Below are 16,635 nucleotides of genomic sequence, written 5' to 3'. Positions count from 1 at the left end.
AGGTTTACAAAATATCTTGGTAATAAAATTGAAGCAAGATTTGAAAATTAATTTTTTTTGCAGGTCTAAAATTACTCAGTCTAAACCCCAAAGAATAAACAAAAATTCTAAAAAATAGCGAAATTTAGCGAATGTAAGTCCAATGTAGAAACGGTCGGACGATGATGCCTGAAAATAATGGTAGCTAAGATATTATGTAATTTATGCAAAATCGAAAAGATCATAAGTGAAAGATGTATGCTGGACATTACGGATGTAACTACATATGTCTTAATGTGAAATTAACTTTTTTACAAAAATGTGAGGTTTATGATGATTTAAAAAAAATGTTTTAAATACAAACAACTGTGAATTTAGACATTGAAGACAGCCCGGAGCTTAGGAGGCCCGACCTTCGCTCTACACAAAAAAAAAATATCACACAAAAAATTTTTTTTAGTGACTTGTCACTCAAACACTGTGTTGACTTCCTATATAAACAAACTAACAAAAGATGTTTTGAATTTCATGACACACTTTTAACAATACATCTCCCATTGTTATGCGAAATTCAATTGTCTTCTAAAACAGCGCGTCAGGGTTTAAGCTAAACAATAAGAAATAATAGTATCTCCTTTGTTTCATATGGATATGTTTAGGCCATGATTTTGAAAGTTGACAAATTAGTTGATTTGAAATCCTCCATCATAGCTTCAGAGTAAGCTTTATCCTCCTTGAAAAAAGAAGGTTTTAGAATCGCAAGCACTCAGGTTTTAATCTAACCTGAAGTTAGTTGCGATTCCCTTCTGAATCTGAAATTTTGAAGAGCGCTGATTGGTTGAAAGAGAGAGAGGATATAAAGAGGATATAACAAGCGTTTAAGGAGGTTGTTTTATGGTGCATTGATTTGAATTTGTTTCAAACAATCTATCTAACATGGCGAAATTCGCGCCATTATTGATTGTGCTGTTATCATTATGGCTTGTTGAAGGTAGGGCAATTAATCTATCTTAATGGGTCCTTTATTGGTTTAATTAAAACCCTATATCTTATTCTTTAAATCGAAGCTGATTTTTCTTATATCTTGGGACAAAGATTACAGGCCATAAGACACAAGACTATAAGAGGAGAGATTTTATAATTTTTATTGATGTTTTCTTACATAGAGAGACATAAAAAACCACAACAATTTTTATAGTATCTTCTAATCTTTCCTCGAATTAAAATTACATATACACTTATATACACCTCGAGTTTGTTTTGAAAGTTTAGAAGGGGAAAATTCAATGTTCACACTCACTAGAATAAATTCGATAAATTCATATAAAATTACGTCTACTACAAAGATGACGTACTGTTAGACCAAGTGTCTTTTTTTGGAGCGGTTATAATTTGAATTTAAATATTGCGATCTACAAGTTACAAAAACTGCGAGGCTTTTTTAATGCATCAAATCAAATCTCAAAAGGTTATCAGAAAAATATTTCATATGAGAACTAAAGTTAAATTTTAGTGATTTTCACAAAAAAGATTTATTAAAATTTCGCCCTTCATTTACAATAAAAAAATCTAAAAAGGTCATAGAAAATTCAGATATGGATAACGTCTCAAATGAGTCCGATAAAGTGGACGTGTTTTTTGACTGTATTAAAATCCATGTTTTGCACCGCCTTCAGTTAAAGTGGGATAGTCTTAAACCTTTTGAAAATAGGAAGTTGAATTTTTAAGGGTAGTCTAACATAAAGCTAGTCTTTCCATTTTCGAAATTTCCAATCCTGCAAAATTTCCCAATTAGGTCTTTAAACCCTCCAAAGTTATCAGGATTTTTGTAAATTTTGACTTTTTTGAATCTGAAATTTTGAAAAAACACGTCCTTAAAAATGTTAAGTAATGTGATGGTAAATGATAAAAATCAAAGCAAATGGTATTGCCGCCCAGGTATTGAATGGTATTCAGTGGTCCAATCATATTTGACTTATTTAAATTGCAATAGTCTGTACTATGAACACTTATTCTAAAGAAAGTTGGTAAGGTACTTCAAAGTGGAGTAAAACACCATGTTTTTGTAACAAATGTAAAAGAAAATTCTGAAAAGAGAATGAACATTGATATTAAATGATAGATAAAGGAGGTAAATTAGGAAAATTGGGTAATTTAGAAGGGAATAAGTACAAGAAACAAAGAGAAAAATCAGTTGGAAGGATTACTTTGAGTAGATTTTAGAGTGAAAGACGGATACTTCTGTACTTTAAGAATATTTTAAGAATATACAGTCACCGGTTGCCAACCAGCAGGGGTCTTTTTACAACATTTAAACATCCGTCAACCTAAATACACAAACGGTGGGGTGCGTCAGTTTTATGTTATAATATAATGTCTTATTATTACTTTGTATATTAAATAAACATTAGATGTGAAAAGGTGATGAGAGAGAAAAGGGTTTTATAATATGAGAAAAAAAAATGTTTTTGTCATAAAAGGTGTCCTTTTTCAACTGAGATTTTATATTATTCTACACCGTTGATCAATAATCACATAAAGAATGAGAGAGATGATAGAAGACCCTGAAAGTTTTTGAAGGGTTTTCAACAGTGACAAAATATACATTGTTTTATTAGATTGAAAATATGATCATTAGGAGTCCAAGGGAGTCTTTTAGTCCTGTTTAATGAATACCATACAAATAACAAAACTATTGTTTACAATCGGCAATGCACTCATCATGATATCTATGATATTTCGAGTTCTTAATCAAAACTTTACAATTAATTGGGTAATTAGTACGTCTTGAGCCTTGAAGCTTTATTCAGAAACATTTCCTTAAGAAATACACACATCAAAATATTTTTCCTTAAGAAATACATACATTGTTGTGCAAAACATTTTTCCTTGAGAAATACACACATATAAAACATTTTTCCTTAAGAAATACACACATCATTGTAAACAATGATTTCCCTTAAAACAAATAAATTGAACTGAAGCCTGATTTTGCAAGGATAATTCTAATTTTGCTAAACACCAAGAAATTAGGAAGTAAGTAACTCTGAACGACTGATACAAGCATTAATTTTTCAACAAAAAAAAGTGACAAAAACAAGACACTGTTACTGACTAGTCACCCAAAAACCACTATTATTTATTTCCGGAAATTTGAAACCCCCCTTTTTTCAGAGTATGACAAGAGGATCAAAAACAAGAACAGAAAAAATATCAAGGTTAAGGCTTTCAAAGAGCGGTTTTTTCTTAAAGTCTAAACATTTTCTAGTTACTTCTTAGGATTTAGGTCAAGTATATTTAAGGATAACATGGAAAGTTATGGTCTCAAATTCTTCTTTCCATCAAAAATGTTTATGTTAGCTAAACTTTGAAGGGGTGATTTTTTTTAGTGTCAAGGAAAAAAAAAGCTTCCGAACCCTATTGAACTAAGCCCAGTTAAACACATAGCAACAGTGTGGTTCTCAGACAAATATTATGACATATCCCTATGAAAGCAACCCTTTGTTAAATATACAACAGAGTTAAAGATTAATAATGCTTAAAACATAAGCTAAACATTTTTCCTAACTCCTTAAATTTAGAACTCGTTATGAACTTAAATTTATTATCATGTTGAAATAAGTTCCTATACCGAACCCTGATTTACATACATGGGTGAATAAACAGAACTTTGGTCCCGACTTTTATTTTTTATCTATGCTATGAAGTGCGAACAAGAAAAATGATGTCATAAGACGTGTTTGAAGGCATTGAACTTTTTAAGTAGCAAGTGAACGCAAAAAAATTAAAATTTCTACATTGATCTATTTGAGATGTAAAGATACTTACATTGAAACTTGGTTTATATCAACTCCCCTGTAAATACAGTAATCATCAAAGATAGGAAACAATTTTTCCCTTTAAAGATCAGTAAATCTGAGCTTGGCTTTAGCTGCTTCTTTTGTCCGAAATTTTCAGCCTTAAATTTACTTTATGTCTTTTTTAAAAAAGGGGCTTAAGTAGTGCAGCCTTTCCTGAAAATGGAGTTAGCTCTTTTGGTTTTGTCAATGGTGAGCCAGTTGCTCTTATAGTATTGTTCAACTAATCAGACTGGATCGACAATTGATCGCATACTGTAATATTTCTTGAGCTTAAAAATCCATATGCATTTTTTTTCAAGAAGATTTGATGTACATATTTTTTCCTATAACCATAACGTTTATAAGAGTTACAGGCTCAGTTTTTGGTACCTAAACAATGGCTCTAAGCATAATGCGAGCCTGATATAGGGGCAGACACTTGCTTAAAAAACATATAGTGAGAGACACCAAATATTTTCTGTTTCACGTATAGATAACATCAAATTTTTCTTGATGTGCTCCATTGAAAATACATCATAAATAAACAGTAAAGGTTCAAGGTTTAAAAAAAAAATAAAAACTTTGTATATTTTGATACAAAACTTCCGTAGTTACATAGTAGTAGAAAAAGTTTATTTTCTTTGCGAATTGAATTTCAATAGCTCAGCTTAAATGAAAAAATAAGGGTGTGGTTTTGAGCTAACCCCTTAGGAAATACACATCTTTGGTCTGAATCTCAGACCTCCACTAAACCGTAGGTGGTATAAGGAGTACGGATTCCGTTAGTGGATGCCAGCAGCAAAGAGACAGGGACTCGTTTCTATGCAGTTTTTGGCGTCAACGTTGTCAGTTTTTGATAAAATAACTATGAATTTGTTCTTTCTAAGGGTTAATAAATTTTATATTATAGTATCATCTGAGATGCAATACTTTATATAGAATATACTTTATAAGAATGATTATGGTGAATTTACTTTTTTTATTTTTCCCGTTCTAGCTCAACGAATCAAAAGGCAAACGGAAGTCACCGTAAGTTTTATGGTTTTATAAAAAATCGATTTTTAACGAAAAGAATGAATGTCTTATCAGGAAACAGATCCTTGAAGGGAACATTTTTGAGTAAAAATAATTTTCCAGCCAAAAACTTTTTTTAATCAATGATTTTATTTCCTGATAAAGGCACATTTAAAAGAAATTTTTCTAATTTTTTTTCGCGAAATTTTCCTCTCAGACTATTTAAGGCCTTTTTTTTCTCCTCCCTCGATTTTTATAGTCTGAAGAAAAGCCATCAGGAGAAGGGTCCGATTGTGATCAATTTTCGGCAGCTACCTTTGCAGCTTTAAATGAAGTAACAAAATTTTCTATTTTGCTCGCCGCTAGATTTTCGAAATTTGACTGAAATAGAGGTCATTGATTAAAAAAATTCTTAATTGTAACTAAATCCATTTTCCTTATTCTTGATGTGTTTTTTCTTAATGATAGGTTTATAAATTCTTGTATTCCCAGAGCCAACAAAACTTCAGTGGAATTAATTTATTTTTTTTTAGGAATTTTTGATCAAAGGTGAGAAAGGACAACCTGGACCAGATGGTGATGACGTAAGCAATTTTAATTATTAGTTAAACAGTGTCTAAAAAAACCTTAGATTTACTTGATATTGCCAAAAAGTTAGAAAAGGGACAAATTGTAGTTTATACAAACTGATATCATCCCGTTACGATTATTGTATTTTATTATAGCAACAATATACTGTATTATTTTAATGGATTATAAAGCGCTCCAGTCTAGACCTTAACAGAACTTACTCATATCATCCTGAGTAACTTCTGTTAAGGTCTAGACTGGAGCGGTTTATAATCCAGTATAATAATACAGTATATTGTTGCTATAATAAAATACAATAATCGTAACGGGATGATATCAGTTTGTATAAACTACAATTTATCCCTTTTCTAACTTTTTGGTAATTGGTTTCAGATTTCAAAAGTTAGCTTTGCTTGCTGAGTTGTTTTTGACATGCATGAAAATGGCTACTTTACCATAACACCCGTTTAAAATTACATACAAGACGGACTCCTAGGACAATGGTTTTTTTAGCCGAAATTATAACGTTGAGTGCATTTTAAACAGATTTCCAAATACTGTAACCGGATTCTTTTTTTTTTACTAAATTCAAGAATATTTGAAAATCCCGATTCGTCACATTTAGGACAGAGATGAATTGAATTTCTTTTCTTTGACGGAGTCATATTAAGGGAATACTTGACATTGAAATTTAAAGATTATTCTTATCTCAAATTTCCTTGAAATAACATTCATTGGACACTTCCTGTTAATGCTTAGAAAATGACATTTTTTGATAACACGAGGCCGATTGTCTATAAAGAGTGCACAAGTCATTAAACACACCTTAATCCTGTCCATAAATTAACTATAAAACCATCCCTGGTCACGCTATGTCTAGTCTGATTCACAGGCCTCTATAGATTCGTATATAAGGAAAACTTTTTGTTAGACGGTAAGTAGAGTCCTACGCCACGATTTAAAAAAAACAGTTTGCGATATTTAAAACTTATAAATTGAGAATAATGACAACGACATCTTAATAGAAGTTTATTACCTATCATTCCAGGGTATCCGAGGGCAACAAGGAGACAAAGGACCAACTGGAGTCGAAGGACAAAAGGGAGAGCGTGGTGAACTCGGCGCCAAAGGAGAAGATGGTGAACGTGGTTTCCCTGGACCAGCCGGAGGTGGTGGTAGCGAGGTAAAGTTTCTGGTCAAAACGCTATTATTTTTATTTGGTTAATCAAGGCTAAAATAAAATCCAGACAAGTTGTTTCTGGTTAGATTACTATAATTTTTGTTTGGTTAATATAGTAGAAAGCTAAATCTAGACCCGTGAGTTTCTGGTTAAAAGACTTTTATATTCTATTGGATAATCGAGGCTTTGAATGAATGATCAAATAAGTTTAAAATTGAATCTCGTAAGCTCCGTTACGGAAGTTAGTTGATTCAAGCGAGCAAGCCTAAATTTAAATCGATAAAATTATAAATAAAATTCTCATTTTGGTTTTAGAAAGGACCAGATCCACAAGCTGCCAAGGTCGGTGTTTCTGGCCAAACTTTTGGTTTAGGAACTGAATTCGATTACCGACCAGGACCTGCAGGACCACCAGGACTTCCAGGAACTACAGGCAATGTTGGACCAAAGGTAGTCTTTGTTTCATGTTTTAGAAAATAGTGAATTTAAAACGTTCACTGCTGAGCTTTTTTCAGAAATCGAAAATTTTATTTCTTCCATTTTCATCGAAAATTTAACTTTCAGAGGCTCCTATGGTCTCAGTTTTGCTTCGAATGCCTTTAATTGTATACCAATCGACGCAAAGTTTCCCGTAGATTCTAAAAATGCAATAAAAAGTCAACACATCTCTTCATCAAAAGCTATTGCTCGTTGAAGTGCTAACGATATTTTGACCCCTTTACTACCGGTATACTCGTAGTCGGCAACAAATGTGTTAATATGGAATCGAAATTACTAATCCATCAAAAAACGACATCATAATGGCTAAAGAACATCAATTAAGAGAAAAATGTAATGTTTGAAATGCAATGTTTTTTGAACCATAATTTTTTAAAAAAAATCTAAATTTTCAAGTTTATTATTTGTTTTATAGGGTGATCTCGGATCAAAAGGAGTTCCAGGTGTCCAAGGTTTACCTGGACCTACTGGACGATATGGACCTCGTGGTATTCCCGGAGAACCAGGAGTCGATGCCGTTAAAGGTAGCCGTGGAGAACAAGGCCTTCAAGGTCCACCAGGAAAAACTGGAGTCACTGGACCAATTGGTTTCCCAGGTCTTCAAGGACCATTCGGATTTAAAGGAGAACGCGGACCCACCGGGCCAACTGGGGACGGAGGAGAAAAAGGAAGATCCGGCGAGAAAGGATACGCTGGTGAAAAAGGAGCACGTGGAGATCAAGGTTCAATTGTAAGTGATTGGTTTTTAAGTAGTTTTTTTCCTGTCACAGTAAACAGTCTTTCGAATTGTGAGATCTGAAGGAGACACATCGGTACTATTGCAATTTATTGTGAATGTTCAAAATTGCTTCTAGGGGAATTTTGATGCGAGAATTACAAATGTTTTTTTTGTTCATATTCAGGGTTTCCAAGGAACAATCGGTCCACAAGGTCCACGAGGATCCCAAGGTGCCCTCGGCCCAAGAGGTTCAGATGGAGCTCAAGGAGAAAATGGAGCCATTGGACAAGAAGGTTTGAAAGGACCAACTGGAATCCGGGGACCTCAAGGTATCAAGGGACAACGAGGAGAGGCCGGAGAACGCGGTACCAAAGGAAGCGCCGGAGAAACGGGTCCAGTCGGAGAACAAGGTATTAATGGTCCAAAAGGTTTCTCTGGACAACCTGGAGAACCAGGAAAAGCTGGAACCAAGGGTGTTGCCGGAGGACTTGGTCTTCAAGGACAACCTGGACCTATTGGATCTCAAGGTGAACGTGGACCTATTGGTATTCGTGGACCTACTGGTTTACCAGGAAAGAAAGGTCAGACTGGGCAACGCGGACAACGAGGTATCTCTGGTGAAAAAGGAGAGAATGGAGATGTGGGAGAAGATGGTGTTCGTGGAGAACCCGGTAAAGAAGGAATCGAAGGAAAAATCGGTCGCATTGGAGCTACTGGTGAACCAGGACCTGCTGGCCTTCAAGGTCTTGCTGGACAAGCTGGTACTGATGGACGACCAGGACAAGCCGGATCTAAAGGAAACACTGGAGCACCAGGTTTCACTGGAGTTGAAGGTTCCAAAGGAGGTAAAGGAATCAAAGGAAATACTGGAGATCGTGGACCAGCTGGAGAACCAGGAACTGTTGGATCACCAGGTATCCCAGGACGTGATGGTAAAAATGGAGCAACAGGTTTGACTGGTAAGAACGGATCTCCAGGACCAAGAGGACCAGAAGGACAACAAGGTTTGACTGGACCTATGGGTCTTCGTGGATCTCCAGGAGAAGGTGGTGAAACTGGATCTCAAGGAAAGATTGGACAACGTGGACCTAAAGGATCATCTGGATTACCAGGAGCTCAAGGTACTGACGGTACAAGAGGAGAGCCAGGACTTCAAGGAGAACCAGGAGAAGAAGGACCACAAGGAACAGCTGGAACACCAGGAACTCAAGTATGTTGATTTGTTGTTTTATCTCTGAGCCTCCTTCCAAGTCTAAACTTCAAAGAAGAGAAAATTGGGAAAAAAGAAAATGGTAGACGTTAAGAACTGCACAAAAAACAAATAACTTAGCTTTTCAATATCTGTGATCACTTAAAGAAGAAATTCGTGAGAAATATGAGAGGCCAACAAGTAGATGTTTTCAATTTTAGAAATAACTTTATTTTAATGTGATTTGTTTCATTTTAGGGACCACCAGGGCCACAAGGAGCTCCAGGATTGGACGGCAAAGATGGAGAAAATGTATGTGCGATTTTTCAGTCCAGGCCATACTGATCAATGGCATTCCAAGAAAGATTTCAAACTCTCAATTCAATACTTTAAATTTGGAAGAAAAAATGTATTCTGGATTTTAAAATTCTTGTTTTTGAAAATGTCGGATTGAGACTACCTCTATAAGAGCGTCAATAATAGCTTTTCTTATAACAGTCAAGTAAAGATTGATGATATGATATTACATTTTCCTTTAACATAGGGATTGAAAGGAGACCAAGGACGAAATGGAGCCCCAGGAAAACAAGGTCCCGCTGGTCCTGATGGACGTATGGGAGCCATGGGACAATCTGGACAACAAGGTCTTCGTGGAGAACCAGGAAACCCAGGATCACCAGGATTGAGAGTAAGTATCGATGATTATTTTACTGAAATAAATGTCACCTTTAAGCTTAAGAATTTACTTTCATTTTGTAAACAAAGGGAAACTTCCCAATCTGCTACATTTCATTTATACAAAAATATCAGTTAAATCAGTTAAAAATTTATAAATGATGTTATAATTGTTTTAATAGGGAGACCAAGGTCAATCAGGAGCTAAAGGAGCACCAGGACCAGCCGGACGTGTTGGAACCCTCGGATCCCCTGGTGCTCGTGGTGTTGCCGGAGGCCGTGGAAAACTCGGAAACCCAGGAGCTAAAGGAGCCTCTGGTAAAGACGGAGAAGCCGGTCAACGCGGAGAACAAGGTTCACAAGGACCTCAAGGAGCCCGTGGACAACGCGGAGAAAGTGGACCAGATGGTGAGGCCGGAACTACCGGATACCCCGGAACTGATGGACCACCAGGAGATGAAGGACAAGCTGGAAGACCAGGACAACCCGGACAGCGTGGACCCCGTGGTACACCAGGAGAAGCCGGATCAAGAGGTCCTAAAGGACCCAATGGAGACCGCGGAGAAACTGGTGAAGCTGGTTTACCAGGAACAACTGGACCCGCTGGGCCAACTGGAAAACTTGGAGATCAAGGACAAAAGGGTCCAGTCGGAGATATTGGTAACATTGGTACCCGTGGTCCACCAGGACCTCCAGGACCTGAAGGTGAATTGGGACCCATTGGACAACCAGGTCCAGCTGGAAGATCAGGATTGATGGGCAAGAATGGTGCTAAGGTAACTCTTTGATTCTTTTTAGGATTTGTCATCTAGAAACTTGGCATCGATGAACGAATTATGAATGAGTTGACGACAAGACTGAATTTTTTTCGTTTTTGATTCTCTAGGGACCAGGAGGAGACCCAGGAATTCCAGGTAACAGTGGAAAATCAGGAGAACAAGGACCACCAGGAAAAGATGGGCGCAATGGAGATCCAGGATCAGCTGGTAAAGAAGGAGAACGTGGCATTGTTGGTGCACCAGGATCTGAAGGACGCAGAGGATCACCTGTAAGTTTCTAGTGGACACACAACGTTTTATCAACGTTCCTCTAACCTTATATGGACATTGTGGACATTAGATAGACGTTGAAACAACCTTTGTGTACTAGCTGGTTTAGCATAATCTGCTGACGGTTTTAATTTTTTTAAGATATTTTGCCGAAAAAGGGATTCAATTGGGTAGCTATATCACTGAGAAAAGCTAAAATTTGGCCCTAGCAAATCCTTCCCAGATTTCATTTATCTCCTAAAAGGCATTCAAAGAAAAATATCAAAATCAATTTACTCTCATCAATAGGGACCTGCTGGAAACAGTGGAGTCGTTGGTAAACCAGGAGAAACTGGATCCAAGGGATTCCCAGGATTGGCCGGACGTCCAGGATCACACGGAAAACGTGGAGAACAAGGAGCTACCGGTATGGACGGTATGCGAGGTATCAGTGGAAGAGATGGTGTCAATGTAAGTTAAGAAAAATTGGAAATTCATGACAAAAATATTTTTACTTATATATAGAAAAATAATAGATCAAAAACCAAATAATTGATTGGTTCCAAGTGACGTATTGACTGATTTCACGTCACTTATATCCAATGAGCTGTTGGGTCCGTGATGTAATGTTATAAGACATTGCAATGGTGAATACCATGAAATAAAGTGGACTCTCAATAATTCGAACATTTATTATTTTTCCATATAAGTAAAACCTAGACTATGCTATAGTCTAAGACGAGTTTCATCTAAAAGGAGCAAACGTGAAGACGGGAATTTTTTACGGGAGTGGCTCTATCCGCCGCGAAACATATTACGTTTTATAATATACAAACTATGTTATATCATGATAACATATTATACGGACGATAGCATCGTCTAAGTAAAACCTTTTACCATAGTATTAATACTTTTTCCCTAACCATTTTGTTAGTTCAAACACTCTCAAAACTTTCCAGAGAAAGTTAGTCTTTTCGTATTTCTATATTCAAGTAAGTTCAAATTATTGAATCGTTTTTATATTTCATTTACAGGGCAAACCAGGAGTCGACGGAACTGATGGTGTTAAAGGACAAATCGGACAACAAGGATACCAAGGAAGCCGTGGATCTCGTGGAGATTTGGGTGAACCAGGACAGGTTGGAGATGCTGGAGACAATGGTGAGGCTGGACCTACTGGCCCTAAAGGCGCCTCCGGAGGTGATGGTCCCCGTGGATTGAATGGTATCCCAGGACGACAAGGACGACCTGGAGAAGCAGGAAAGAAAGGAGTTCGTGGATCTAAGGGAGAAGCTGGTGAACGTGGAGAAAAGGGAGCTCAAGGGCAACCTGGTATTTACGGACCTGCTGGCGCCGAAGGAGAAAAGGGAGAACAAGGAGAAGGAGGACCTGAGGGACCAGCCGGGCCACAAGGTATCCGTGGATCATCTGGACCTGACGGAGGCCGTGGACGCCAAGGAGCTAAAGGTTTCAATGGACAACTTGGACGAAAGGGTAACCGTGGACCATCAGGACCTGTCGGAGAATCTGGATCTTCTGGAGAACCTGGTACCCCTGGACGTGCTGGTCAACCTGGTCCACCAGGAGAGATCTCAGGCCTTACCGGAGCATTCTCACGATTTTTCTCACGTGGAGGATTAGGTTTGAAAGGACCTGCTCAACAACACTACATGCAACAACAACAATACCAACAACACTTCCAACAAATGCAACAACAATATGCTCAACAATATCGATATTACAAAGCTGTCGGCAAAGAACACTTCGAAGGATTTGCATCTTTTGCAAAGACTACTGAGAAGTCTGATAACACTTTCTATGGTGGTGACGGCTCACGAAGACACCCAGCACGTACTTGTGAAGACCTTTTCAAAACACACGAAAACAAGAACACAGGAGACTACTGGGTTGATCCAAACGAAGGATCTAACCATGATGCTACCCTTGTTTTCTGTGACAAGAAGACTTTCGCTACATGTGTCTACCCTAAATTCAACAAGGTGAAGATTGTTAAAAAAAAAAAAAATTGTGATATTCTTGCTAGAAATGTTGCTGTATTCAAAGTTCTTACTAGGAGTTGATCGATCAAATCCTTTTCATCAAAATTGCCATTCATTAGAAATGTGAAACTTTATGCTGGAGTTAAGTTACCACTTTAGTTATTTCTCACCTATATAGCACTGCAATACTATAACATCTTTTTGTTATCTCCCTAAGGTTGGCGAATGGGAATGGGAAGATATGAAAAAGAAGAAGGGAGATTATCAATGGATGGCAAAAGACTTCTTGAAACAAACTGAGGTAATTTTCTAAAACCGAAATTAATATGATAAACATAACTAAATTATTTTAAGTGTCCATACAAATATTGAAAGCTACTTTTTGCTGGAAAGCTAGGTTTACATAGAGCATCAAAGGCCAGTACTTGGTTACGGCCACAGATCTGTAAAGCCCGAAGGGCTAGATTTGTGAAGTGAAGTGAAGCTTAGGTTTGGAAGGATTTCCTACCAAAGTCACGTGACTAAAATATGCAATTTCACCGGTTTGAGAGATGTGAAATAGCGTTTGCCGCCTACTTTTTTTGATCTCGCGCTCCGAAAACAATTAAAATGCTAGATCCTATCCATCGGCACGAAATTTAAAAAGTCAAATTTTTGCTTCACTTTTTTTTGCTAGAGAAAGCTTAAAGTTGCCTATCTAGCCCTTCGGGCTTTACAGATATCTGTGGTTACGGCTCCTTTTACACATTAGGAATAGATTACATAACTTTTATATTTCATCTTTATAGAAATAACTAAGCGTATCAAAGATTTTTGACTTTTACGTGGACTAAACTTCGCGAATCAGCAGTCTGATTGTTTTCATTTTTGAAGGGGATTTTATACTCGATATAATCCATTTTTTACTCGTTACAGGTAGTTTTCCCGCGAAAATGATCGAAATTCGAAAAAATCGAAGACACTTATTCACTTTACAAAGCCGTACAATTTTGTCAAATGTTAAATTCATCCTAACTAAATCTTTTTTTCATTCATTTAGATCGAGTACGCTATGGATATCTCACAAATCAAAATGCTCAACATCCTCACAACACACGCTCAACAAAATGTTACCTTCAACTGTAAAAATGCTCTCATGAAAGACTCCATTCTGAAATTCAAATTCTTCAATGATAAAACTATGGAATATGGCAAACGATCGAGTGCCGTTTTGATCAAAACTATTGAAAACACATGCAAGGTAGTCATTTGATTTTTTGAGAGTTTTTTTTCATAATACAGAACTTAAGATAGATAGACAGCTACACTTGTATTTTACGTCATCGAGAAGAACTTTCCTTCTTAGGGTTGATACCGCTGACTTTCTAATTCGACGTTCTATTATTATATTCGCTCAATTATTCGATAATATTAAAAGTCACCGTCAACGAAAAACTCTACGACGCTCTACTATTCCATACGCTCCCTTATTCGGTGAAAATCCAACCCCCCTTGAAAATCGAATTAGAGAGCGTCAACTGTAGATAAAGAAATATGTAGATGTCCATTAAGACAAAATGCAGACTTACAGCTCCAAATGATTGACTAATAATCAAATTTTCCTCATTTTCAGAACACCAACGATAACACATGGCATAAGGGAGTGATCGATTTCGGAAGTGCATCCGATCTTTTCCATTTACCACTCCTAGATGTTGGTGCTTTCAATGTTGGTCGAAAGAGTGAGCAATTCGGATTCCAACTTGGTCCTGTTTGTTTCCTTTAAATAAATGGGATATGAGGAGCCATACATCAAAAGCATGTGAACATTTTAATGACATCTTCAATAATTGGAGATTCCCCTTTTCCATGTGATGACATTGATATCCCCCTAGTCTTTTTATTTAAAAGAAAGATGGCGGGTAATTTTGAAAAAGCATGGGAAGAAAATAATGTAGATAGAAAGAATTGAAATTCATTTAAATGATGGATTTTTGAAAGATAAAGGAATTACCTATTTTGAAAAATAAGTGATTCCCTGAAAAATTGACAAAGGGAATTATTTGGTTGATTAAAGTGGTTTATTTAATATTTGGATGATAAAATGATTCCCCTAGTTTATTTTAAAATTTAAGGAGATTCCTTTGTCTTTCAAAATCACAACACAAGCAAGCCCCTTTCCTTTCGTATACTACTTTTTTGTTAAGAGGGGACAAAAATTTATATGACAATTTTTATGATGTTTTTTTTATTTATAACATCCCTCGCTACATCATTTTTTTACATTGTTAATAATAAAATAAAACTTTATTAATAATTTCGAAAAACAAATTTTTGTTGATTCTCAATTATCTATTTCATATATTTGTGTGATAACAGGAAATTTGCCCCCGAAGATTTGTTCCCCGGAAAATTACCTATTGGAAATTTAAAGTGAGCAGTTTCTTATACACAATGCCAAGGAAAAAATACCTTTTTTGAGAAACTTTGCTTTGATCAAACCTGGACACCAAGTTATTAAAAGTTATGATATCGTCTCTATCTCATTTTCAAGTACGAGCTTGATATTCCTCGTTTATTGCAATCTGCTTTTTTATGCTCAAATTTCAGTCTGGCTTAAAATAAGTTTTATGTTTATAAAGATTGATTAAGCCTAATGATAACTGTTGAAAACTTTCAAAATAAAGAGATTTGCTTTTGTAGATGTTAAAATAATAAGGTATCAATAGCATATTGGAACATATAGTATAAAATATGGTATTACTACTAAGGTTAGCGAAAGACTTGGATGGCCTCGATGTTGGTGATTGTTAAAAGAGTTTGGCACTTTTCAAGAAGGATAATTTCTCAGGCGATTTTCCTTACCATTTTTCCGGGGGCAATCTTCCTGGAATCACTTTTTCTATCTATGTTTTGATTTCAAAAAAATCATGTTTTGACGATAAAAAGAATCTAGTTACATGCTTTATACGCCTAAGGGTTGAAGCCACCCCTCCCCCTCTGAGGATCAAATCACCAGTTAATCAGCTTAAAAAACCAGGGCGGATAGAAGAGAAAAAGAAGTTATACCTTGATTGTAGGGATTCCGGATTGCAGACGATTTTCATGGTGATATGTGCGAATAATAGTGCTCAATATTAATCATATTTTTATTAGTATTCATTAGCAGATCTATGGAAGAAGCAGAACATTAACGAAATCGGTCATCGAGTCTCTAAAAGCACGTTAATTAATTACAAATTCAACTTGCCATAGTGCCAACACTTATATATACGCATTGACTTCAGTTTGATAGCAAGCTACGACTGAGGACTGAAGTCAGAGTCGCATTACAAGTGCAATTGCCAGAAAGCCGTTGGTTCGAATCTCACTTCAGCTCTCAGTTTAGTAGTCGAGGTTAATTTGCGGGTATGTTTTGGCACTAGTCATTAATGGACAGCATTCTGTCAAAAAAACAGGAGATCCCACAAGTAGCAAGTTTATGCATGGCACTTTTTCTGCGACAGAGACGATTAGTTGTTTATTTATAAAGATCCTGATTGACAGAGGACGAGGATGGATGAGACCGTCAATCGATTTAGATTTCTTCATTCCACCTTCTTCAAACGGGTAGATACGTACATAAACTCTATAGTGTGATGTGATATGTCACTGGGGGCTTCAAAGCTTCAAACAAAGTTGAAGGTGTATCTAATTGGTAGGTAACTGTTAAAACACCGACGAGGAAAAGAAAAATGTTGCACAGATACACGTTTTTTATAAGAACAAACTATATAAGAACATAAGGCTTCGATGGCAAAATATGCTAAGAACAAGTTAAGAACATTTTAAAGGCTTTGGGGACTCTATAAAACACCCGATTTTATAGAAAAACGCACAAAAATACCCACAAAATGGAGAAAATAAGAACATGAAAGAACATTGTAAGGCTTGAATGCTGAAAATGTTAGGAACATCCGAAGACTT

General features: G+C 36.3%; 2 protein-coding genes across 2 annotated transcripts in view; one reads left to right on the top strand and one right to left on the bottom strand.

The window, feature by feature from the left end:
* The window catches only part of LOC136815776 (uncharacterized), a 47,413-nt gene extending 33,072 nt beyond the window's left edge, over positions 1-14,341 (bottom strand). The window contains exon 1 of the transcript XR_010847761.1: positions 14,259-14,341. The gene's annotated coding sequence lies outside the window, so the exon portion shown is untranslated. The remainder of the gene's footprint in view (positions 1-14,258) is intronic.
* On the top strand, positions 609-15,017 carry LOC136815775 (collagen alpha-1(II) chain-like). Its single transcript, XM_067072223.1, has 16 exons — positions 609-970; positions 4,816-4,847; positions 5,366-5,416; positions 6,451-6,585; positions 6,898-7,032; positions 7,496-7,810; positions 7,983-9,008; positions 9,246-9,299; positions 9,532-9,675; positions 9,845-10,438; positions 10,549-10,710; positions 11,000-11,161; positions 11,725-12,690; positions 12,908-12,991; positions 13,730-13,930; positions 14,303-15,017. Exons 1-16 carry the CDS (start codon positions 916-918, stop codon positions 14,453-14,455), a joined length of 4,269 nt encoding a protein of 1,422 aa, XP_066928324.1. The 5' UTR covers positions 609-915; the 3' UTR covers positions 14,456-15,017.
* Positions 15,018-16,635: the final 1,618 nt, after the last annotated feature.

Source organism: Clytia hemisphaerica, unplaced genomic scaffold (genome assembly GCF_902728285.1).
Source record: "Clytia hemisphaerica strain Z4C2 unplaced genomic scaffold, Clytia hemisphaerica genome assembly, whole genome shotgun sequence".
NCBI classification, from domain to species: Eukaryota; Metazoa; Cnidaria; class Hydrozoa; order Leptothecata; family Clytiidae; genus Clytia; species Clytia hemisphaerica.
The sequence above is the reverse complement of the archived record's forward strand: the minus strand, read 5'-3'. Positions and strand labels throughout refer to the sequence as shown.

Coding starts and splice junctions, on each gene's coding strand:
- LOC136815775 (XM_067072223.1), top strand. CDS start 916: ATGGCGAAATTCGCGCCATTATTGATTGTGCTGTTATCATTATGGCTT. Junction 4,848..5,365: donor AAAGGCAAACGGAAGTCACC/GTAAGTTTTATG, acceptor ATTTTTTTTTAG/GAATTTTTGATCAAAGGTGA. Junction 13,931..14,302: donor CTATTGAAAACACATGCAAG/GTAGTCATTTGA, acceptor CCTCATTTTCAG/AACACCAACGATAACACATG.